The sequence below is a fragment of the Varanus komodoensis genome, unplaced genomic scaffold (genome assembly GCF_004798865.1).
Source record: "Varanus komodoensis strain SLA01 unplaced genomic scaffold, ASM479886v1 scaffold1, whole genome shotgun sequence".
Lineage (NCBI taxonomy): Eukaryota > Metazoa > Chordata > Lepidosauria > Squamata > Varanidae > Varanus > Varanus komodoensis.
Window position 1 is genome coordinate 73,025,796 of NW_025335268.1, and position 24,288 is coordinate 73,050,083.

General features: G+C 49.5%; 1 protein-coding gene across 4 annotated transcripts in view; it reads left to right on the forward strand.

Moving 5' to 3' along the window:
* Positions 1-24,288, forward strand: part of EXOC4 (exocyst complex component 4) — a 394,149-nt gene that overhangs the window by 189,989 nt on the left and 179,872 nt on the right. For all 4 annotated transcript variants that reach the window (XR_006414572.1, XM_044428719.1, XM_044428745.1 and 1 more), the window contains one exon: positions 17,940-18,036. Coding sequence is in view for 3 of the 4 variants with exons in the window: in XM_044428719.1 (XP_044284654.1) it covers positions 17,940-18,036 (97 nt within the window). In the remaining variant the exon portion in view is untranslated. The remainder of the gene's footprint in view (positions 1-17,939; positions 18,037-24,288) is intronic.

Here is a 24,288-nt window from a genome sequence, read left to right on the forward strand (position 1 = left end):
CCGATTTGCCGGATCCTTCTGCTTACTTGATGCAAAGGCATGTTTTCACATCTGAATTATAGTTGGATCATGTCAAACAAGGTCACAACCCTAAACATGATTGCCTGAGATCTACGTTCATCGGCAGGACTTCCTTCTGAGGCAGTGTGTTTCGAGTGGGACTGTTAATGTGAAAAATGGCATTATTTCTCTTTGTACGATCCAGCAGGTGGAGCCAGGTGTCCTGCCCCCATGTCCCGGCTACGCCCCGGTTCTTTGCCCCCACCCCACCAGTGCTTCCACCATCCCATGAGGTCTAGATAAGAGTGAGCACAGCTCAGTGCCAGTTGCTCGGTGTTTGGGGCCTATTTTTATTTCTTGGTTTTAAGAAAACGTATCCTGGTTTAACGGGCTACTGCTCTGTTAATAGTACGGAACTGCGTCATTACAAAAAAGCCAATGCTGAATAGAGGAGCCCTGCTCTGCGTTTTCCACTCACTCTCTGCTATAGGCCATCTCTGCTGCATGGCGTGGTGTTATCACACAGAGGATTTATCCGCTCACCCGTGCCGCATTGGACGCCCCTGGCAGGAACGTGGACGCACATGCAGTGCCGCGACAGCAGAATACAAGGGATGCTGGACAAGGCATTGCTAGGGTGCTGGGAGATTCCCCCATGGGTTTCCCCTTTCAGGCTCACCTCTGGGTTCCCGTCAGGCGATGTCCTCCTCAGACTCAGAGTGGTATCCCCTGCGCTTTGGGCCAAAAGCTGTCTATGCAACGCACCGTTTCAAGCGTGCTTGTGTCAGGGCACAGCAAGAGTGCAACACACGCTCCTGCAAGTCTCTGTGTGTCTCTTGTTCCTGGCCTGGGCTTGATCTTCCCTGCGATTCGGGGCAATGTGCAAAACTGTGGCTGCCTGCCGTGGTTAAGACCCTTCTCCCCTGGAAAAGTCCCCCATTCTGGGTACCCAGCTTACGATCTCAGTTCCAGAGGCAGGCCGGTCAGGTGCACCCCCCGCACTGCCCTGGGTCTTCTGCAGGGTGGTGGAGCAGGGGGCACGAAGCTTTATGCCGGGGTGCTTCCGCCCCTGGTGGTGCTGGTGTCGCAGCTGGGCCAGGCGGCCTGTGGCGGAGTGGCGGTCGGCCGTTTCTGACCTCATAGTTCTCTATCAGGCCACAAAGCAGTGTGTGTGTGTGTGTGTGTGTGTGTGTGTGTGTGTGTGTGTAAGAGGGTGAAGAGATGTATGGAAATGAAAACCGGAATATGGAGATGCCACACGTGCACAGCTGGGGCAAAAACCTCCATGCGTGTCCTCTCCCTCCCTCCCTCCCCGTCCCCCGTGTATTTGTGTTTTTGTTTGTAGGAAAAAATAGCTTTGGATCTAAAGTGACATTTCCAGCAGCTATCAAGTGAAGCCTACAAGAGGACATTATTTCATTTATTTCAAGCTGAAAAAAAGAGAAGAAAGTGCAACCATTTGATTAGTTTCAGCAGTCCTGCCCCCCCCCCCCCGCCACCCCCAAGGGCTGAATGTGGAATGAAACTTCATTATCAGATATAGTGCCTGGACTTTAGATTGAGTCAGGGATGCAGTGTTTGCCTCCTGTACCTTCAGGGAATTGGCATTTCTTCACCCACACATCTCTGCTGACCAAACTCTCCTTCTAATCTTAGACTAGCTTATTGCCCCTAAACAAGGTGCTAGAATTTACTTGCTTGGAGCCAGGAATGTCCAAAACCAGCTTAAATGGACTCGGCAGAAAGGAAAGGCAGGGCATTAGGCAACAACGGCACCCTGGGAAACGATTCGCCCTGTAATCACTTTAAACATATATTTCCTTGAAATGTGGCTGGGTTTTGAGAAATGAATCCTGGTATTGTGGGAGGCTCTTAGGAGATTTGTAGAAAACATGAAATGCACTTCCCAACTGGGCCATGTTGGTTTCACATGTTTTGCATGGTTTCTGTAGTATCTCGGTTTTAGAATAATGATCCTGAAAATCAGGGGCTGTAATCAGGTCGTGACATTTGAAAAGAAAAAAGCCCCTGCTTTTGTCTGACTCCATGACTTTTCAGGCCATAGTTCGTCTCTTTGAATTGCCACTGCAGATGCTCGGGGCTAGCGGTCTTGCGTATTTTGTGACCAGTTTCCTGCAGTAGGAAGAGGCTCGGATGGAATGCAGCGGGGCACTTGCAGATGCTGTGGGCCAGCCAAAAGACTAGGCAGGCCGCAGAGTTGGTGGAAGAATAGTGGGTTTGGGGGTTCTTCTGGCCTAGAGTTGTACACACAGAAAGCAAGTGCCGTTCTTTCAAAGACCGTCGTCTGTGCTGGCCTCGTAGCTCATAGTTTCGTTTGTGGTGATGTAGCTCATTTTCGGGCATGCCGGAGAGCTTGGTGGGCTGTTGCAGCTGTAAAGTCGCCGGTCTTCATCATGCTTTGGGCCACAGCCTTGGGTCTTCCTGCCTGCCTGCCTGCCTGCCCGCCCTAGCTCTGCAAGCTACACACAGAAGCAAGTGCATGCAGTGGTACCTCGGCTCACGAAAGCCTCAGCTCACGACCAAATCGGGCTGCGAGCAAAAATTTCAGAAAAATTTTGACTCAGGTCGCAAACTCCACATTGGGTGGCAACCAGGATCGTGGCCATCTCCCCACCCCCACCCCCGAGTGGGGAGGTGTACCACTGTATTCCCTTGTCTTGAATGATGGATGGCACTACATCTCCGTTTAACCCCAGCTACTTGCAAGCAAACTATAGGCTGTGTTTTCAAGTCCTGATTTGCTAACCATGGTTAGTGTTGGAGCAAGCTCAGTGCTCGCGCAAAGCCAGTGTGAATCAGTGCCGTGGTGCGGAGGGAGTAAGCTTCTTGTTCAGCGGGTGCCATGCTAGAGTATTGCTGTGTGATTCCGGATTCCGGTGTACTGCCCACCTTGATGCTGATGGACCTGGTTTTGCATTCAGTGCTGAGGATCCCCAGGGAAAGGGTCTCCCTCTGCTGGATCTGAAGTACCTCAGGACTTCCAGAAGCCATGACAACCATGGTCCTCTCCCACCATTTCACCAGCCCAAGATATGTAGCAGGACGTATTAGGTTTGTTCATTTGTTTCCTCCTGAAAAGGAGGATTGTGGTTCAGGAGTGTGTGTGTGTGGTGGGGGGCGGTTTGCAAGATGTCCACAGTCATACTGTGGTCACTCCTTGCTGTAGTCCAGATCTACCTTGGGCTTCGCCAAGGTGGGAAACCAAGAAGAACGTTCCATCCCCAAAGACTGGCGGAGTCTGATGGATTTCTGTGGGCTCAGGGGGTGGAATGGTCCTGGAATAGGTGGTGTTTGTGCTGAAACCCCAGGAGCCCAGAGGTTAACCCATGCAGACCCGCCTGCTTTGCAGGGCCTGTGGAGCACTCGGGGCTCTGCCTGAGCTGAGGGAGAAGAGGCAGGCTGGGAGCTGTCGTGAAGCCGAGGGATGGCAAAGCTGGACGCTAGCACGAGCGCATCACTGGACCTGTGCAGGGGCCGTCATGGTGACAAAGGGGCCATGTTTCTCCCCCGCTGTTGCACCTCTTCAGTGTGGCTCGAGCCTTCTAAGCTCTGACCCGGTGGTGATGTGGAGGAGCCCTTCCTGGCATGCTTGCAATGACCTTGCGAGAAGATTTGAGGGTGAAAAGCGCTACGGTTGGTACAGGCCCGCCTGAGGATGGCATCTTGAGGTATCGCAGGAGGCACCGCTTGTCTTTTACCAGCTTAAGTTGGCATCCCAACTACAACCTGTCTGAAGGCAGCTCGACTGATGGCCATGATCCCTCCTCTTGCAACCTCCCCTTTGAATTACTGCACTAAGCCGTGCCTGGGGCTGCCTTTGGAAGGAGTTCGGAAATTTCAGCTAGTGCAAAATACAGCAATAAGAATTCCATCCACGGCTCTCACCTACGCTAGCCTCCAATTATTTTCCAAGCTTATACAGCTGCGCCTTGTTTGGTGCACTGGAACCTGATGGGGGACTCGGCTGAAGCTTTTTGGTCCTCCTAAGCTCTGAAAGATCTCTGTTATTTTAATCCCTGTGACATGTTGGTGATTTTATTAGTTCCTGGTAGTTGATTTTAACTCTTTGATTTGTATGGTATTTATCATGTTGGCTTTTGTAGTGCTGTGGTTGTAGATTTTTGTTAGATTTTATTGTGCTTTTTCTCATTTAAAGTGGCTGTGCAGTGCCTAGACAAATGATTTTATACAAATGATGAAATAAAATAAGGTGAGCCAACCATTTACTTCTGATCCTTTAGACACATCTGATAGATTGACAATATTGCAGCTACCGTGGGCCTCGGACATCCTCTGTCTGTCTGTCTGTCTGTCTGTCTGTCTGTCTGTCTGTCTTTCTGTCTTTCTTTCTTTCTTTCTTTCTTTCTTTCTTTCTTTCTTTCTTTCTAATTATTTGGACAATTTGTATGCTGCCCCATTCGCATAAGTCTCGAGTTGGCTTCCAAAACATAAATAAATATACTTCTATACAAAATACATAAAATACTGGAGACATCCTGGCAACAGATTTAAAATCAATAAATAAAGTCAGCAGTTAAATTAACGTTTAAATAAAAAGATCTTGGCCTGGTTACCAGGTTCCTGTTGAATTCAGGCTGGCTGAGATCTTGAATATACAACCAGAATGCAGTTGTTTGACCCAACCTTCTGTGTTGCTGCCCTGATAGGAGCCGAGCCTCAAAAAATAAGTGTCTGTCAGAGAAAAACCCAGTGAGATGCCATTAGTGGGACACCTGCAGCTGCAATCATTGTGTGAAGGGCACAAATACACCGCCACAGAACTGGTTCAGTTGCTCCTGGACACTTGCTGGTTAAGGTTTTCAGATCTTGCAAGCCCAGCTTTTGACAGCTGAGAGAGAGAGAGAGACTGGCGTCTTTTATGAAACCGAGCTTCTGTTTCCATGTTCCATTTTTTCACGCTCCCTTTTCTCCCTTGCTACTTTTCATTCAGCACCAGAAAAAGCATCGGAATTATTATTTCCTGCTTTGGCAGACACTGAGTTCTCTGCCCTTCTCCTTGAAATATTGCAAGGGGAGAAAAGCGAGTGAAAGAAGGGGGGATTAAATCATTGCTGTTTTTGAGAAGACGCCGATTATGTACAAGCGGCATTTTCAGCACCGGAGACACTGTGTGTTGCCTTTGGAATATTTTGCCCAGAAGTTTAGGGCAAGTAAACTTTTCCTTTCCCCCCAAGAATTTACTGAATTAGGGTCCAGCATGTTTCTGACACAGTGACTTCTATGAAATTGGTTTTCATTAAAGTCGGCAGGTTGCTCTGGTGCCCGCCATGGCTTTGATTAAGCATGGTATTATCGTAGCCTAGCAGCATTTCCACATCCCCTGCTCTGTTTCCAAAGAATTGTGATTAAGATCCTGGCCGCCTTCCCACAATTGCTAATATCTGTTGAGGGACTGAGCAGCCATCTTGGTCATCGGTGCTCAGGTTTCCTTTACAAACAGGCCTCTCTGCATTCTCACCAACATCAGTCAGCTGGGTCTTTAGGGGGAGCTACATCTGCATGGAAATGCGAGGATTAAAGCCGTAACCAAATTAACACCAGGGTCTGGAGGTTTCCTGATGCGGCTAGGGAGCCAGGCGGTTGGATGCGTTCAAATGCCTAATGCACCTTTGATTGAATCTCGGGCAAAACAAAGCGACAAAATGAGGAGGTGGGGAAAAGCCCATCTGAAAAAGATTATGGATGAACAAGTTGAGTAATGCCACCTGGCAGCTCAAATTCGGAACAATCTGATCATCCCCGCCTCAGATGGGAGTTGCAGCTTTGTACTCTGTGCTTCGCTGGCACACACAATCCATTTAGGGGTCCCTCTGGGGAAAGTCCATATTATTACCCGGATTCTATGTACACATTACGCGATAATGAATTAATTCAGACCCCCACTGTGTTCATGGACGTGATGGCAGCCTCCCCGCACCCCACCCCACCCCACCCCACCCCTCCAACCTCCCTTTTTGTTGCAGATTGATAGAGATATCACCGCTCGGAATAGCCAAGCAGGATTTTCTCTTGTTAGAGCTCCCATGTAACAGATTTCAGGCAAGACTGGCAGTGCTTTCTTAGCTCATTGAGGACCCAGCCAGTTTTCCAGCCTCAGGAATAATTTGTTAAACCCATCCCTGGGGGCCTCCATAGTCACCATGACCCCGGCAAGCTCCTTAATCTCGGGACATTTGTTGTACCAGTCCCATGACTGCCATTTTTAATCCACCTAGGATTATCTCCGTATCAGGGCACATAATGTATGGGCTTAAAGGACCTGGATTGCATGATTAGGATTAACAGGTGCTAGGCTTGCTGATTTAAGATTGCTATTCTGAAGCAGGGGGATCCCCTCGTTTCTGTGCCACCATCAATTAAAGGCTTTTCCCAGTCACGTTACATGTGTTACTGGTGATTCGCAGGCCCTATTGTGTTTGGAGAGAATTCTGCCACTTTTTAATACCAGAAAGTAGACACTTTTAAAACTATAATGAACAGCTGAGCCTTTCCTTCTAACCCATGGATCTTTTGCCTCTGTGCTCTGCTAAGGCTGGGTCCAAACTTAGTCCTTGGACTCTGGGTGGAGCAAATTGGGAGCAGGCTGAGGTAAGAAACACATTAAAATAGGGTTAGTTGGGAAAGCACGGTCTAAGTCAAAATACAGTGACATAGTCCAGAAGCATACCTAGTCTGAGAAGCGAGTTCTTAAGCCAGGGTTCAAATGTTAGTAGAAAAGGAGATTGGTCAACAAGCCAAGCCTTGCAGGCACATCAGCTAAGTGGATTTCCAAGAGTCTAGGCCAGCCCGCTCCAACCTTGTACCTTCCACACACATTTGGAGTGTAACACCCAGAATTCCCGGTCAGTGGCCCTGCTGGATGGGAATTCTGGGAGCTGTGGTCCAAATGCCTCTGAAGGCCACCAGGTTGGGGAAGGCTGGTCTAGGATATGAAAGATGAGTGGCTTCAGCAGGTGCCTAAGCTCCTCTGGGGGCGCATGGACTGGTCTCCTGAAGCCTGTGCCTTTCCAGCTGGAAGTACTTTGCTCTGCTCCCAGACAACCTTTATTTCCAAGAGCAATCTGCTTGGAATTCCGGGCAGGTGTTCCTTTGCTGGGCAGCCATCTAAGTCTGCCCATTCTAGAACGGTTTGTATTTTATGGGGCCAAGAGGCAGTTCAACATCCTCCTTTGACTCAGAAAACGAATCTTTTCTGAATGCTTTCTGCCAGGAGAAGCCTCTTCTTGGATCCTGGGATCCCCCTTGTCAGTGTCGGCTCTTTGGCAGATCGCCTTCCTGGGGTGTTGCACCCTCTGCCTTGGTCGGTTGTTTCATTTCAAGAAGTCTTAAGTGGTCGAAGCCATGGCAGTCATTGCCGTGTGCATACTCAGGATGCAGCCTTCGTCCAGGTCATCCATTATGAAGGGTGTTTTCTTCCAAATGGGAAACTGAGGCTGTGAGAGTGCGGGCCAGGCGTGCTTCCAGGAGGACAGCTGCTCGCACCAGCAATCAGAAAATGGTGTGGAGCTATTCCATTCCCCCACCGCCACCTTCCCTTAATGGGTTTTCTATGGTAGGAAAAAGGATTGGAGAAGCAGTTGTGACTGTGCTAAAGCGGCCCTTCATTCAGCAAAGAGGAGACTATCAGGCTTCCACCGAAAGCCCTTATCAAAGAGAGACTGAGCGCCAGACCTGGTTTTAAACACTATGCATGTGACACTTATTCCATGGTATAAAGAATACGAGCTCAGCAGTCATCAGCAACACTATCAAGAGGCCTTATTCACACGCGCATTCTTGCAACACTCATACTCTACCAATAGACCCTCTCCGGCGGTGACCCATCGGGACTGTGGGTGACCAGTTGCAGCACTGTTCTGGCACACGGGAGCTGTAAAACCCAGACATTTTATCCCTTTAAGTGGACGCTATCAGCTTGGTCCAACTGGATCGAACAGTGGACTCCTCTGAGCAGAGCGACACACAGCACAGAACGTGCTGGTCCTTATCTTGAACACACGCCCTCTCGTCACATTCCGTGCTCTCTCTGGATGGTGCAGCGCTTATCTTATCTGTGATGTTCCCTTCTCCGACCACTCCCGGCCTCTCAGTTTTCCCAGTCTGGTCGGTCCCATCATGCCTTTCGTTCTTCATTTTCCTCTGGGTCTCAGGCCTTCAGGGACCCACGTACACTGTGACACATTGAGGGTTACAAACAGAATGCGGCATCGTCTGAGCCCTGGCCCTGCGCCCAGTTCACTTCCACAGTGGGGCAGGGCAGCTGCCCAGTAAAACCCCTAAAGAGCCCCCATTTGTCTGAAGGCAGGGCCACCCAGGGCCAGCCAGGCCAGGCAAGGGTCAGCTAATTCACTCTCTTTAGGCTGTGACACTGAGCAGGCACCCTTGATCAGCCTGTCGGTTCCATGCACCTCCCTCCCAGTGGCTCAGGCACAAAGGAAAACAGAACACCCAGTTTAAACTGTTCTGTGGAGAGACTGGTTGCTCTGCGGATACTTTCCTGGAAAGGTGAAGTAGCTCCCACAGTGGAGGAATGGATAAAGAAGCTGGGGTATTTTCTACTTAAGAACAAGCATTTCAGATATTTGGGTGCCACTCACCCTGAAGAATCAGTGCCGAGGAAATGGCAGCCTTCTGGAAGGGCAGCGAACGAGACACGAATGTAAGATGGCGAGTGTTACCCCTGGCCTGATAGCATGCGGCAGTTGTATTTTACGCATTTTGTTCATTTTGCATCAGGACCAGAACGGCTGCTGCTCCTTTCCCCTCGTGCTTGTGGTGAAGCATGGATTCTGCCGCGAGCCTGCCATGCAACTGCATTTCCCGCACCCCAAGATCAGTGTACAGGAGGCATTTAGGGAGCCCTACCAGAATAATAGATACAAGTGATGACAAGCACATTGATCATAGCCTTCCTGTTGATCCCAGGACAGAAGAAACGCTTGCATTTTAAACAGATTATAGACCAGAAGGGAGACTTGACCACGACGCCTGACATTCTGATCAAATGACTGACAGATTGGGCCTCAGCCTCTTGCAGAACCTGCGCGAAGGGCGGCCTCCGCGGCAGCTCTTCCCACCACCACCCCGTGCTCCATTTGTGGCCGGTGGAATGAGTGCCTCTGGGCAAGGCTTTGAAATATTAAGCAGCCGCTGCCTGGAATCCAGTGAGGAGGCAGAATCGGAGGTGGTGGAGCAGGGAGAAGCGGGACAGTCACAGGCTGAGGTGTTGGCTGAGCCCCCTCTGCCCACTGACGGCACAGCCACCTTTGCATTCCTTCTGTGTTGTAGCACTTGGCTCTCATCGATGGAGGACAGCGTATTTGTTGCAGGAAGCCTGGGACGGGCACCTGTGGTCCCCGGCCTGAAAACGTAAGAGCAGCCCTGCCAGACCAGAGCCAAGGTTTGCTCCAGCATTCTGTTCTCACAGTGGCAAACCAGCTGCCCACAGCAAGCCTCAAGCAGGATAGGCGTAGAACGGCTCGCTCCTGCCCAGGTTTTCCCGCAACTGGTCTTCATTGGCGCCCCGTCTGTGTTCCTTAGCGGGGCAGAAGACGCAGCCTGCACACGCTGGCACGCTTCGTTTCTGATTTTATTTTGAGGAATGATGCTAGACCATTTTCTTGCTTCTTGGCTTTATTATACAAACATATCTGCACCACGTTTCTGCCTGAGAAGGCGCCCCCAAGGAGTTCACAAGAATTAAAATATTGCTACAATTACAGTCTTTTATAAATTGTACTCCTGCTTTAAGCATCCGCACCGTCTCGCGTATCAGGTAAAGCAGCATGGCTCCTGAACAGGGAGGGGCTTCCCACATTCTAGGAGATGAAGGGAAGACACTGTCACAGGGACCGCCCGCTAATGGCAATCAACTTTTTCATCGGACGAGCTCGGAGAAACTGCTCTGATCTGAAACTGGGGCCTGATCCCAGGAATTGGCTGAGTGAGGGCGAACAGATGGAAGGCACCCCGGATGTTCAGAAGGAAGTTCTGGAAGAAGGATTTGGCCTGTGCTGGATGAGTTACGCTCCCCTGAAGTCTTGGTCTTGTGGCGCATTTGGAGGTGGCCCCGGACGTGGACTTCAGGTCGTGGCAGTGGCCCAGGGCTTGCTTGCATGGCCGAGGCGAGTGGGCCAGCTGCACTGTTGCTGGGGATGCCTGGGCTAGTTGTGGTCACACGGGCCTTTGTTACATCCCGTTGGGATCACTGCAGTGCTCGGTACATGGGGCTGCCTTTGAAAATTGTTCAGACACTTCAGCTGGTCCAGAATGCTGGCCGAGGCCACTAACAGGACGCGTGCAGCTCTCTTGTTGCAGAGGCTGTCTTCTTTCTGGACAGAGTTGAAAGTGCCGGCTTACTTCTCTGCACGGCTCAGGACCAGGTGACCTGAATGCTGGAGACGGCCTTTTCAGCCTGTGGAACATCCTCCCCTGGGAGCCTTGGCTTGCTTGCTCTCCACTGTCTCTTTGACGGCAGGCGAACCCCACTATATCCAAGAAGGCGCTCAGCCTGTGTGTGGGTCTGTGACTTAGGAGCTTTGTAAAAATTCTGCATCGGTTATATTTTAATGCATTTCATGGTTTGAATCTGTTTTAAATTGTTTTGCAAGGTGCCTTGAGTGTCATTTTTGGTAGAAAGGTGGGATCTAAATCCACTCAAAGGAATGAATTGGTGAATAAGAGCAGAAGGAACTTTACCTGGCTGCTCTTTCGGAAATCGCCAGTGAAGCCGGACACAATATCTGCATTTTGTCATACTATCTTCTGGGGCTTGCAGGAGATCATGGGGCATCATCCTGGGATTATGTGGTACAGCAGTTGAGTACCAAATGCCTGGAATAGGCAAGAATGCCTGGATTTGCCCCATGCAGGGATGGGGGAGGTCTTCCGGTGTTTAATATTTTAAAGTATTCTTATTTTAATCTCTGTGCTGCAATTTGAAATCTGAGACACCTTCTGACAAAAAGCAAGACAAAAAGAAGTGCCAGCAAAACACTGGCGTAAAACGTCACACATCCTTCTGTTCCACTTCAGCCTAAGAGAGATGATCTCCCACTGAATATGAGCCACATTTATTTTTTATTGATACTAAAATTTAAAGCTCCTCTTTCCACAAATGCATGGCACTCAAGGCGGCTCACAAATTAAAATGACATTAACAGGGTAATAAAACCGCGGCAAACTCAAAATATGGCCTCATAAAAACAGGCGCCAGGCTGGGCTATTTTTCTTTACTGTTTTCCCAGCTGTAAATTGGGCTCCATTCTAGCTGGATTTATTTGCCGTGGGAAGAGACTGGACTGCGAACAGGACGCTCTGGCTTTGCCTCCCGCACAGTGGGGTGTCTGCCCGAAATGCCTCTGATGGTGGTGCTTGCCAGGCAAGGAGGCGGCCAGACTCAGGGCCTCAACAGGTGCCTGGTCCGTGTACCCCGTTTCTCCATCCTTTGGGTGTGGGGAGAGAGGGAGCTCAGCTGAGCGTCTTGCGGGTGGAAGGTGTCCTGGCTGCTGTTCTGCTCCTTCCCTGCCAATCAGGGCAAGGACTTCCACCCTAAAAGGCCGTGCTGTGTTAAAGCTGATCAGTCTGGCTTTTGGGATGCATACAGAGAGAATTGCAGAAGCTGATAACAGAAGGCACAAACTAAGTTAGAATACTGGCCAGTGGGGAAATGCAACTTTATCCCCAGAAGCTGATTCCAGACTGAATTCCTTCCTTCTCCCAGATGGAATTGTGCAGACCACCCCTTCCTTCTGTTTAAGAGCTAATGACTTGGAGGGTTGGCATGTCGCAGTTGGCCTGCCCTCTTAATCAGATGCCGTATTATCAAATACCGGTGTCAAATCCAACCCACTCCTTCCTCACCTGCTCATGAAACTTTGCCCACAAAATTTCAAATTGTCTGTTTCTCAGCAGCTGCCTGGCTTACGTCTGGGACTGTTGGTTGGGACCAAGACTTGGTTGGGCTCAGGGGACATGGGCCAACTTCATTTTTATGCTTGTAGTGTGGATTTCATTCTCCAAGGTGGCTTGCACAACGTTGTTTGGAAAGATGGCCATCTTCTACATGTTTGGCCTACAAATCCCACCACTGCAAGGCAGCCTAGACCTCGGCTGGGGCAAGGGGAGCTGAGGCAAAATCATCTGGATGGTCAGAGGTCGTCCATCCCTGTGCACAAGGGGAGGCAGCTGAGGAACCTGTGTGTGTGTGTGGGTGTGTGTGCGCGCGCATGTGCTTTCTTCTCTTTGCAATGTGACAAAGCTTTTTCAGGCGTCTGCCCCAAATTTGTCTTCTCAAAGGGACTATAGCACATCGGCCGAGTGCATCCTTTTCATGTGACACGGTCCCTGGCATTTCCTGCCAAAATGTTGTCAGACAGTAGAGATGGGAGAATATCTGGGCTGGGGTACCGCAGAAGGTGTGGTTCTTTTCTCGGTGGAGGCACTCCATGAAGGAAGGGCAGCCCGTTCAGGGCTGAGACCTGCGTGGCCTGTTCGTCCCAGAGGTGCAGCCACTGCTCAGAGAAAGAGGACGCCATTGTCAGGTTCCACTCTTTGACTGGCCATCTGGCCCCCTGCCCGAGACCACAGAGCGCCCTGGCCAGGGGTGAGGCCACACTGGCAGGGTAGGCAGGCCTGTCTCAGCACAACCTTATAGGTTGTTCACATGTTTTTTTTTAATTTTCACACCCTATTCACAAACTGAATGCAATGACTGTGGATGAGCACAATGGTATTTGCTCTACAGACATCCCGGGAAGAAATCACTCGGTTTTATGGGGCTTCCTGCCTGCTCAAAATGAAACCTTTCCTGATGGCTGTCCCTGCTCATCCAGGCTGAGAATTCCATGGCGTTCCGGTCATTCCCCTTTCTGGCTAACAAGGCCGGTTCATGGATCGCAGTGCCTTTGCCCCATTGTTTGCATAATGGTCTCTTGGCCAGGAGTGTGAGAGAGGTGACTTAAACCTTCCCAATCTTGCCATCCATTGCTGGCTTTCTGATACCGCCTTTGCTTAAGATTATTGCCTGCAGTGTGTTTTTTGCAAGCAAAAGAAGTCAAAGCGCCAACAATTCAGCAGGCTCTGTGTGCTTCAGCTCTCAAGAAACTTTGGACAAAATCCTGCGCCAAAGGTTCCTGACCAAACCTTGGGATAAGATAAGAGGACAGGTCATCTGCTGGGTAGGTAACAGGTAACATGGTGGGAAGCCGAAAGCGGGCAGGAAGGCACAGGATGGAGGATCCAAATTGGAAAGGATGGAGTCCTTTCCAATTTGTTCACGGGTAATTTGGAGCCCCAAGGTGGCCACAGTTGCCGATGTCCTTAAATTGTGCAGGGTGGGAAGAACAAAAAGGGACTGCGCAGAACTTCAGTAGGTGCTATCTGCACTGGGTGGACAGGAATTAAAATAAATGCAGTTCAGCTTACGTAACTGGAAAGACTTGGCCCAAGAATCCTAGCTTTACAGATGGGGGTGAGCTAGACTTGCCAGGAAAGGTATCCTGGGGTTGTGGTACAGGAAAACAGGAGAGGCGATTTTGAAGAAGGTGGCTTCCATGCTAGGCATGACTATGAAAGACACCGAAAATAAAAATGCCAATTTTGTTTGTTTGTTTAAAACATTTCTATGCCGCCCCATCTCAACAAAGCCTCTGGGCGGCTCACAACACGTAAATAAATACAGAAGTAATAAAATAAATAAATACTAAATTATACAATAAATAACACCCCCCCAATGCATTCTTGGCTTAAAAAAAAACCTAGTTAATAAATAATTAACCGTTAAAATAAGTTTTAAATAAAAAGGTCTTAGCCTGGTGCCAAAAAACAAATAACGACGGTGCCAGGCGGACCTCTCTGGGGAACGCATTCCATAGATGGGGCGCCACCGCAGAGAAGGCCCTCCTCCGGGTGCTCACCCTCTTAATCTCATTCACAGAGGGTTCCCGGAGGAGGGCATCCGCTGCTGACCTCAGGGGGCGGGAGGGCATATATGGGCGCAAGCGTTCCTTTACACAGCATTGCCTTTCTACAAATCTGTGCTGTGCTGCATCTAGGACCTTGCATACATTACTGGCTGCTGCATCTCAAACAAGATGGTCTAGAGCGATGAAAGGGTGGGAAAGGACAACTAAAGTGTTCAGAGGATGGATCCGTTCTTCACAGAGGAAAGGTTGCCCTCTTTGAGGCCTTTTCATTTTAAAAAGTATGAGCAAGGAGAAGCATATGATGGTGTAAAGTATAACATTATGCATTATGTGGAGAAAGTGGACAGAGCCAAGTTTTTCTGCATCTGCAGCCTTTCTGAGAAACGTAGAAACAGAATGAGTCAGAAGGGGCCTCCTGGACCATCTAGTCTGACCTGGGCCATCTAGTCTGAGAGAGGGCAGCAGAGATGTGATCGGCTGGACAAGTTCCCTGTGAACGTGAAAGCAGCATCCCTTCAAGCTTAGAGTTTTACTGAGTTGCCTGCATTTTATTTCCTTCTCCTTAGTCAATTCTTGGCTGCAGCTCTGGGCCAGATTCCCACATTTTCTGCATCCCCACAAGGGCAGAGGTCAATTTCACATTGGGGCTTGCACGGTGTTAGCTGCAAAGCCTCTTTTCAGTGACTGGGTTGGCCTGCTTGCCGGGGCTGTTGTCAGGATGAGTGAGTGAACATATGTTAATGAACTCTTACACTCTACTTTCTATATTTGCTGTTAAATAAATATCCCCACCTTTAGCTGGTCTATTTATCATTTTTATCCTGCCTTTTTAAAATCAAATGTGTCTTGCTGCCTGATTAAAAGCAAGTTGTGAAGAGGCTGAGTACACCTGTCTTAGAAGGCAGCTCCAAATTTGGGAATCCACAACTGGAAAGGCACATTTAGGGGGTTTATGTATATGCACAAGTATGATTAGTGCTATTCCCCCCATAAAAGTGAAAACCTCGTCCTCAGGTCTGCAGAATCTGGGCAACTTAGAGAAACCTGATCCACTGCAGAATCTGCAAATCGGATTCATATAAATCCGAACTCATTTGACTTTCTTGTGGATTTATCTGACACCTTAATTTGGAAAATATGGGGATCTTTTTTGGATCTTTTTTATTTTTCCGACATTTTAATATTTAATTGGCTTTATCGTTGATTTTATCACTAATGGTCAGCTGCAGTGAGTGTGTTGTTTGTTGGTATGTTGTTGTTGTTATGTGTAAGCCGTCCAGAGGCTGTGGTATCAGATGGCATATAAAAATGTTGAATAAATAGACAGATAAATCTTGCTTGCATGGGGGTCTGTCTCTTGCAAAGTGGAGGTGCTGCGTCTTTGCGTTCGAAAATGCAGGCTTACCGAGCCCACTCGCCCCATCCTTTCGCTCGTTGCCCAGTGCTGGCATTTCAGGCTGCGTTACAGAAGCATTCGGCAGCTTTAGCAGTGGACTCCATCTCTTGACTCACAAGGAAGCCCTCCTCGGTGTTGCGATGAGCTTCGCTTTATGTCTCGTCCCTCGCTCCCCAGTCAGAACCCTTGCCGTTCGTTACCAGACAGATTAAATCAACGCGCTGGCATACATCCTGTATGCAGCAGCTGGAAAACAAATTTAAGTCATTTTTGCATGCTGTAACAAGGAAGCCAGAATCCATTTTGAGCCATAAAGATATGAAAAATAGAAGAACGGTTGGTATGCATGAGAGATTTCTTGGAAGAGGGAGGAGACTGCCAAAGCGGCAATTCCTGGAAATCCAGATAGTAAAGCACGGTTCCCTTAAGGTCAAGCTTGTGTCCGGCTGTGCCAGCATCTGCACTGGGCCACAACTGGCAGCGTTCCTCAGCCTGCCTGGGAAGCCTGGCACACCTGGAAGGCAGCAGGCTGGGGAAGCCTGACAAAGGCCCTATTCCAAGCCTCTGGCCGAAAGGGAGACGGGCGTGTGGCCCTTTTGATACTTCTGGGTCTCTCGGCAATGTCCGAGACCGTCAGCTGTGGTTCTGGGGTGGCTGTCTGAGTTAGGAGTGAGAGGAACAAGGAGAAGGACCTCCTCCGTGGTAGCCCCAGATTATGGAATGATCTTCCCATTGAGTCTTGCCAGGCACCAACTTTACTCTCCTTTTGGGACCAGGTTAAGACCCCCTTCTTTGCTGTGACATTTACCAACTTCAAACAGCATCTGGGAGGCTGCGGTGGACTTTGGTCAGCTGCCTTTCCACTGCCCTAGCAGTGTGGACTGGTTTTAGTTGTTTATTCATAAAAATGTGGTTTTAAATACAGTGTTTTCTTTTAATGTAATTTTTTGATGTTTTGTTGCTTTAATCTACTTTGTATTGTACTGTATTTCTTTTTGGTGGGCACCACCCAGGGACCTTTGGCTGTTGGGCGGTATAGAAATGGAAGGAAGGAAGGTTGGTTGGTTGGAAGAATATTCAAATAGGCCATTCTTTGGCAGCCCTTCAGATAAAGCATTATCCTCTATAAATCAGGACATCTGGCCACCCTGCCAAAGTCGAGTTCCACTTTTATATGCTGGAACCAGCGATATGAGTAGGAGAAATGCTTCTTACAAAGTCTGACTTCAGTGCAGGCTGAGCTTGTGCACAGATGCTTCCGAATTGTCCTCCTCCACCTGCGGCCCCCTCCCGATTCCCTGCCCTTGGATGAGTGGCAGGCTGGTCCCAGGAGCACCAGCTCCCTTTGGGGGCTTCCTCCACCCCCGGGTGAGATTCCCGCAGGCCCTGAACCTGCCCTTTCTGGAATGTGTCAACAGCCTGATATTCAGAAAGCGCCTGGCTGCCTGATTTCCTGATATTTTTATACTACTGTGGTTTCCGCAGTCTTTCTTTGAATAGCACAGCTAGGAACTACAGCAGATGATTTAATTCCTCACTCAGTTGATCATTGATTTGATGGAGGGATTCATAAAAACAGATCTACCTTTTTCTTAATTTCCACCTGTTTTCCCATTGCTCCCTTGGCACGTTGGAGGTTTGGGTGAGGTCTGCAGTACACCAGAATCTGAACTGTTCTCCAACAGAAGCCGGAAATGAATAATTGTTTTGCTGAGTGGTATGTTCTTCCCATGTTCCACTGACATTTCCAGATTCTATTTCTGTAGGAATTTATAGGGGAGCAAAAAGGCAGTCATTGCATCCGGGAAATGTTTGGAAATAGTCTCCATATTCCTAGAAGATGTTAGGGAGCATGACAGGAACTTTGTAGAACATCTCATTCAGCACCATGTTGTGATGCCTTCTGCTTGCACGTGTATGTGAAGACCAAGCGGGAGTATTAAACTCCAGAGTAAATATGCATGAAACATAGAAACAAAGCGAGTCAGAAGGGGCCTCCCGGGCCATCTAGTCTGACCCCTGGTTCCAGCCGGCTCCACTCACGACATGCCCACCACGTGCATGTCCAGCCTATCTTTGAACACGCTCACCGATGGGACCTCATCTGTGTATTTTGAGAGTGAATACAAACTCAGCAAAACCTTCTTTTCTTCGCTCCCTGAAGTTGTTAAGGTTTTTTTGTTTTTTATGTTTTAATACCTTTTACTTGATTGTGGCTTTTATTTTTTAACTTTCTGTGTACAGCCTTGGTTGGTGTTCAGAAGGGCATTATAGAAATGCAGCCGATCAGTCCTGGGCCTTGGGGAAGAACACCCACCTGGATAAAGGGGGTTGTGGGTGGGATCCATGGTGTGCATTTTCCTGGGAGCAGGTGGGTCACCTTTGTATTCTTATTAATCAGTGTTACTAATTGATCTCCCTCCATGGGTCAGTGTTCCCAAGAGTGTGAGCTGTGGACAGTCTTTTTTTCTTTTTTAAGAACAGTCTGATCTTGCTTGCGTTCATTCAGTGAAGGCAGAAAAGCGCACAGTGCCTGAAAAATAATCATTTTGGCGTTTTGTGTGTTTCCTTTCAAGGCGGACCTGACGACAACTTAATAGACGGTGGCGGGACAAAGTTTGTCTGCAAACCGGGAGCTCGTAATATCACAGTCATCTTTCATCCACTTCTGAGGTAACCAACTGTACCCTTTTGTTTTGTACAGCACATATGCACGGGCATGGCCCTGTCGGCAGAGAGCCATGCCATTCCTTGTTAAGATCTGTTTGCATCCTCGATTTTTTACCGCAAAACGTCTGTCTCTTATGCAAGTGTCGCAGAACCGTGTGGACTGATGTTGTGTTTAGAATCCAGTAATTTGGGATGCTCTTACTCCACCTGAAAAACAGGCAAGGGGTTTTTGGATTAGTGCTGGCATTGCTATTTGGGGTGTTTCACCACGCTTCTGATTTAAAAAATGTCTCCAGAGTGACCTGCATAAATGAATATTAAAACTTCTCCTGCTGTGATGACCCAGAAGGTAAAGCAATTGGCAGCAGGGCCTTGGGAGAAGCACAGCTCAGGGGCAAGTTCTTCGCTCCAAGTGCTTGCAGGTTGTCTGTCAGTGGGCGCTGGCTGGCTGAGGGTGGAGGGCAGCGTAGCTGGAAGGTGGGGGGGGGGACCCATCCTGGCCCCTTGTGAAAGAGGGGCAAGCAATCATTGTCATGCACCAGTCACTCCAGAGCAGCTGTTTTCCAACTTTATTCTTCTCCCTTGGGCTAGCCTCCCGAGAACTTCTCTTTGAATGAAAGTGCTTAAAACAGTTTTGTTGGTAGTAGTTTTGACTACGCGGTGTCTATCCTTATCTTTCTCAGAAAGAGAAACTTAGACACGCGCTGAAGTTAAATCTTCTTCTCTTTGTGATGCGTTCACCTCTTTGTAGTGAAATGCCCGTGCCTCCGCCACAGATCGGTGTGCCATTTTCTGATAACCTTGCCACAAATGCACTGTCTTAGTCTTCTAAAAACTCAGTAGCTCCCTTGCTGGGTTTATTTGTCTGTCTGATCCCCTTTGGCAGCAAACAATGTAATTTATTATTGATCAGGAATGGGGAAAAGTTTAGTTGTGGCTCATGGCAAATGGTTCTCATTCACTGCCAGTTATGATTAATAAGTAGCCTCTGCAAGGTAAGCTGGTTTCTTGATAAACAGGTTTCAACTTTACAAGACTGCAAATGAAGCCCATTCCACGTTCCGAAGCAGAGTGTCAATTATTAAAACACATTAGAAATTCTCAGCTGGAAACTCATCAGGGGCTGCTAGGACTCGCAAATACCTGAGCTGAGTAAGGTGGAAATGGGAAGCTTATTAGAGCGCTATTTGGGTTTAATCTCCCTACTTCTCCCTTCTAGAGTGATGATTAATTTTCTTTATATCACGTCTAAGCAGCAGAAGGCTTGTTTCCATGCTCGGTTTCTAATACGTTTTGCCTTCTTTCTGACATCTGTGTGCTCTGCCCAGCTTTGTTCTTTATCAATTCTTCCTTCCTGCTGGCACTACATATTATATTGGCATGTATCGGTAAGATCTGTTTTGGGTACCACTCTTTAAAACATGAGATTTATCTGAAACCCCGACCAGCAGGGTCGCAAGCAGCCCCGACTTCTTTGCTAGGGCACGCATTCGGGGCCAGTAAAGAACAGCAACAACCAGATTTGGGTTGAGGCCATTCCAAAACAATAAAACATCCCCCCCCCCGCATTAGATCATATGCATTAAACAGGTGAACAGTGTCCTTGTTATCACTCACTGTGAACGATAAGTGTCAATAAGGAAGGCTCTGTTTTTGTTTTTTGTTGTTGTTCTGCTGGTGCGAGCAATCATCTTAAACTTTTTCATGCAGCCATACATATTATAATACATATGATACACATGAATTAATAAAACACCCTCTCTCAGAATCACTAAAATGGCAGCCTGTGTTTATTCTTTGTCATTATATGTTTCTTATACAAAATCGAAAGTTACAATTTTATCTCCTTTCTACGGGTAGATTTGATAAATAATTTAATCGGGTTGCTGAAAAATGGAATTGAATATTTGGATGAATTGCTTTACTTCTGCATATTCCGTAATAATACTTCGGCAAAAATGAATAAAACATGTCCAATTTGGGGTGAATTTTTGCCCTGTTTGCCTTCTTTCTTCTCTTGTAATATAATGTACTAACTTTTCTGTAACAGCAAAAATCCCTTTGGTTTCAGGTAATTGTCAGACCCGGAATACACTTTCTGTATTTCAGTTCTCTCTGCCCTCCAGGCTGCACCCTACCCCCAGTCCCGCATGCATTGATACTTGTAACCCACCCCCTCATCAGGCCCCTGATGGGCAGGGCAGGCTGCAGCCCAGAGCAGCTTATGCCCCCACACCTTGGCTGGGCTTTAAGGTACCGCCAGTTGTTTTTGCAGCAACAGAATCCGTGGTAGAAGCGCCAGTCTGCGAGCAGTCCAAGCACGGCAGGCTTTGACGCCACGAGAGCTTTGAAAGGTTTGAGGCCACTTTCTTTGGTGCCCTTGGGTGGCCTCTGTTGCCTCCTGACCTGGGCATCTCTAGGGCAGCCTAACCTTAACCCCAACCTGGTGCCGCCTTCTGGGGAAGGGACACACTTAAAAGATTACGGGACCCGCCTGGCAAGGAGTTCGAGCTTACAGGTTGGAAGACGTAGGGGTGCAGAGCCGTCTTGCCCAGGGAGATGTTTAGTTTCTCAGGAGTGAGCTGGGTCGCTCCGTCTCACCCTCTCTGTTGCCGCGGGCCATGAGCAAGGCCACGCTCAGGCTGGAGGAGGAGAGGAGAAGGGGTTGGTGCCCCGAGCAAAAGAGCAGCGCAGCAGCGGCCCGGAGGAGAGGCAGCGTGTGTGAGGAGGAAGCGAGGCAGTCCGGGCAGCCTGCGAGCTTGCGTGGCACAGAGGAAGCGAGGCGGGACGGAAAACGCTGGGAGGGCGTGGAGCGAAGCCAGAGAAGTGGCAAGGTCTGGTTAGTGGATGCAGAGCAGGTCTGGGACCTGGGTCAGCAGAGCAGAGTGGGATCGAGATGAGAGGGAGGCCATGTGGAGGAGGCTGTGCCGGTATTGTGTGCGCATGTGTGCCCTTTGGCAAAAGTGCGCAAGAGGCATCCATCCTGCTCGCTCCGTCCCTGAAGCCCGGCTCTCTGCCTCTTCGGGGGGCGCGGAAAAGATGGCCCACTTCGGCCATTCCCTGCCACCTGTTCCCCTTTGAAGCCACCTGAGCTGCTGGCCGTGAACAACACTCTGTGGCCGCAGATCCCCTTTTGCATGTGCGGTGCGCTCCTTGATGCGCTCGGCACCTTTTGGTAGAAGTATTCGGCGAGGCAGTGTTTGGAGCCACGCTTTGTCTTGCATCTGTTTCCAGGCAGCTCCACTGGGTGGCCCTAAATTCTGCTGCCCTGGCTGGTGGTATTTGCCCGCTCATCCTGGAGACTGGGAGGGGCTTGGGGGATTGCCAGTGTGTCCACCACTTCCACCCCAAACTTACGCAACATTAACTCAGAGTTTCTGCTCTGCCCATTCTAGTTCGGCACTGATTTAGTGTGAAACTTGGAAAAAACATTTTTTCTGTCCATGCAAATTCCAAAGCATTTTAGTCGTTGTCCCTGTGTTTCATAGCAAAGGTGGTGGATTGAGGAGAGTGACCTAGCACAGCCCTGCAGTGTCTTTCAGGCTGAATTCTCCAGGTTAAGCGCTGAATCATTTACAACAACCCTGCAGGGTAGTTCTGTGTTATGCCCCAGGGCAGGGTGAAGGGCTGTGCCCAGGGAGCAACACCCAGCTGCCTGGAAAGCAAATTCACTGTGCAGTTCAGATGTGCGGCAGTGTAAATTGTCCCCTCAGACCTCCACGGATGCGAAGTCAAGCACTTAACCTGCATCATGGAATTCTCTTGCTGCACAGACTCTCCGGCCAACGGGTTGTAAATCCGGATCTTCAAGAGCTAATGATACCTTTTGCACGGACAGGAAGGCTCTGCTTAGAGTGTGGCTCCTGCGCTTCCCCCAGCTTCAACATAGTCCCCCAGAGGCTCAGGGAATGCATGCACCCTAGGGATCCGCTGCAACATTTTGTGGTGGCAGTGTCCCCTCTGTCTGTAGCGCTGGGGTGAGGCTGAGCTTGTGGCCTCCGAGCTCGTGGCAGAGATGTGCCCCAGGGACCTCCTGGCCCGCAGAAGGTGGCTGCCCCAGCAGGTGGACTGGACTAGCCTTGCCCGGCCTGATGCCTTCCAGATCTGTTGGACTGCGACTCCCTTCATTTCCCCCATTATCGGGGTGAATTGGACTGATTCTCCTCCTGATACCTTTAAAGCGAAGGCAGTGTTGATTCGCAAACCTGCAGCAGTGGGCGGGGGATCGGCTTTGTTTTAATTTGGTGCGCAAACTGTTGCTATTGCTTGTGTTTGTGAAGTCCTCGCAGCTAGTGACCGGAGCATCGATGAACTCTTGCCGGCTTAGAGCACATTTTGTGAAATCATCAACCATGGCGCCATGACAGGGAGGAGGGCTGTTAGGGAAACGTTTTGTCATCCCGTCCCCCCCCAAAGTGACCGCTTCACTGCAGCATCTAGCCCTGGATGTTCATCTTTAGTGTTCCTGTCAGCTTGTCACGGGCAATCAGATATTATCTTCATTGCTGACATTCAACAAGCGTGTAAGACATAATGAAAACTTCTCATTTCCCCCCTTCCTTTCCCTGGCTCCCTCCCCGCCCCAGCCTCTGTCAGACACCGATGACACATTTTGAATAGCGATTCTCGTGACACACACTGGTTTCATTACCAGCCTGATGGGCAGGCAGTGGAAATAATGTATGTCACAAAAATGGTTAGGGCAAGATTTACGGCGGAAAGATCTCTCCGCATTGTAGAGCCTTCTTCTCGCACTGGGGGGGGGGGGGGAGATGGCAGTTCCGACATCTTAACCTCCTCCTCCTCTTTTGCCAAGTAGCGCATCAAGAACTGCAAGGGAGAGGAGGAGCATCCATGGCAGAAGCCCTCCTTCTCAGGTGTGCTGTTCAGAAGAAGCCGAAGGCCCCGAGAAAGGAGAGCCGGTGCGGACCGCCAGGGTTTGCTTAGTGTGAGGCCGCCAGTGGCAAGACAGTAGAGCAGCTTGCAGGGAACCCGGCTTCTTTTCGTGGCCAACCCACGGACACAGCTAAGCGGTACGGCCGCCAGACGAGCCGGCGGTAGAGGGAAGCGCAGTATGGGGCAGGCAAGCCACTTCCCCGGGACGCCCTTCTTGGCATCTCTCCAGGTGATGTCAGTCTCCTCCGCGTTTGCTGCGGGTGCCTGGGTCTCTGTTGTTGCGGAGGAGTGTGGGTTCAAAGGAGCGGTTCAGTATCACATGTCACGGTTCACACTTCACGTCTCGCTCCTGCTCACTGCTCTGGAAGGTTGCTTGTCCTTTGTTCTGCACCGTCTCTGCAAGGGCAGCCGCTTTGGGATGGTGCCCAGGTAGCTGCTCAGACTGCCAGAAATGCCCGTGAAGGGAACATGTGCCCATGGGCCAAAATGTAAATTTGGGCAATGATCCTTTCGGATCGTATTATGACAGGGAAATAAGTCTGGGTTGGATCCTTATTTAGCTAAGCTAATCACAGACAGCTTACATTGATTTCACTGACTCCGCAGTAAGCAAGAATCCGTCTGCAGCCAGAAGGCTCTGCCTCCTTTTTCTGGTGGAACGATGTCAGGATCTGGGCAGCTCCAGGGTCCATCTGCTGGCCTAGTACCAGAATAATGATTCTGGTAGTTGCAGGATTAGTCCCAAACTCTAGGACAGCCAGCACCTGGGAGCCCTGGGGGAAGAGCTGTTTCAAAGAGCAAGCCCTTTCTTCCTGGAGCTCTCTCAGCCAGTGTTCCTTAGCCAGTCCCTGCACCTTAGATCTTCACCTGCTGTTCCTGGACCCGGCCATGTCTCCCTGTTCCAAGGTCCCTGCTCCTCGTTGTTTTGTCCTGCTGGTTCCTGACGCTTCACCTGTGTGACTGTGCTATCGCCTGTTGGACTCCACCTTGCCTTGCTTCACAGCCTGCTTTCAGTGCTGGCTCTGGACTTGTTATTGGACTCTGAACTTGCACTGCCTGGACTCCCGTTGCCCGGGTCCTGGAGCATCTGCTTGGTGTCCTGCCTCTCTTGCTCCAGACCCTTACAAAGGATGGCATATTTTCCCAATGTGGAAATGAGACTACTGATGTCTTGGGACTGATGCTTTCTGAGGAGCTGGAATGTTTGTGAACATTCTGTCACTTCCCAGTTATCTGTCTCTGAGGCCCTGCAGCTTGGCCTGCCTCCTGGAGAGGTGTGATTGGTGGGTACTTGAAGCAGGACCTTTTGTGTTGCAGCACCCACTTGTGGAATTCCCTGCCAAGGAAGTTTACGAGGTT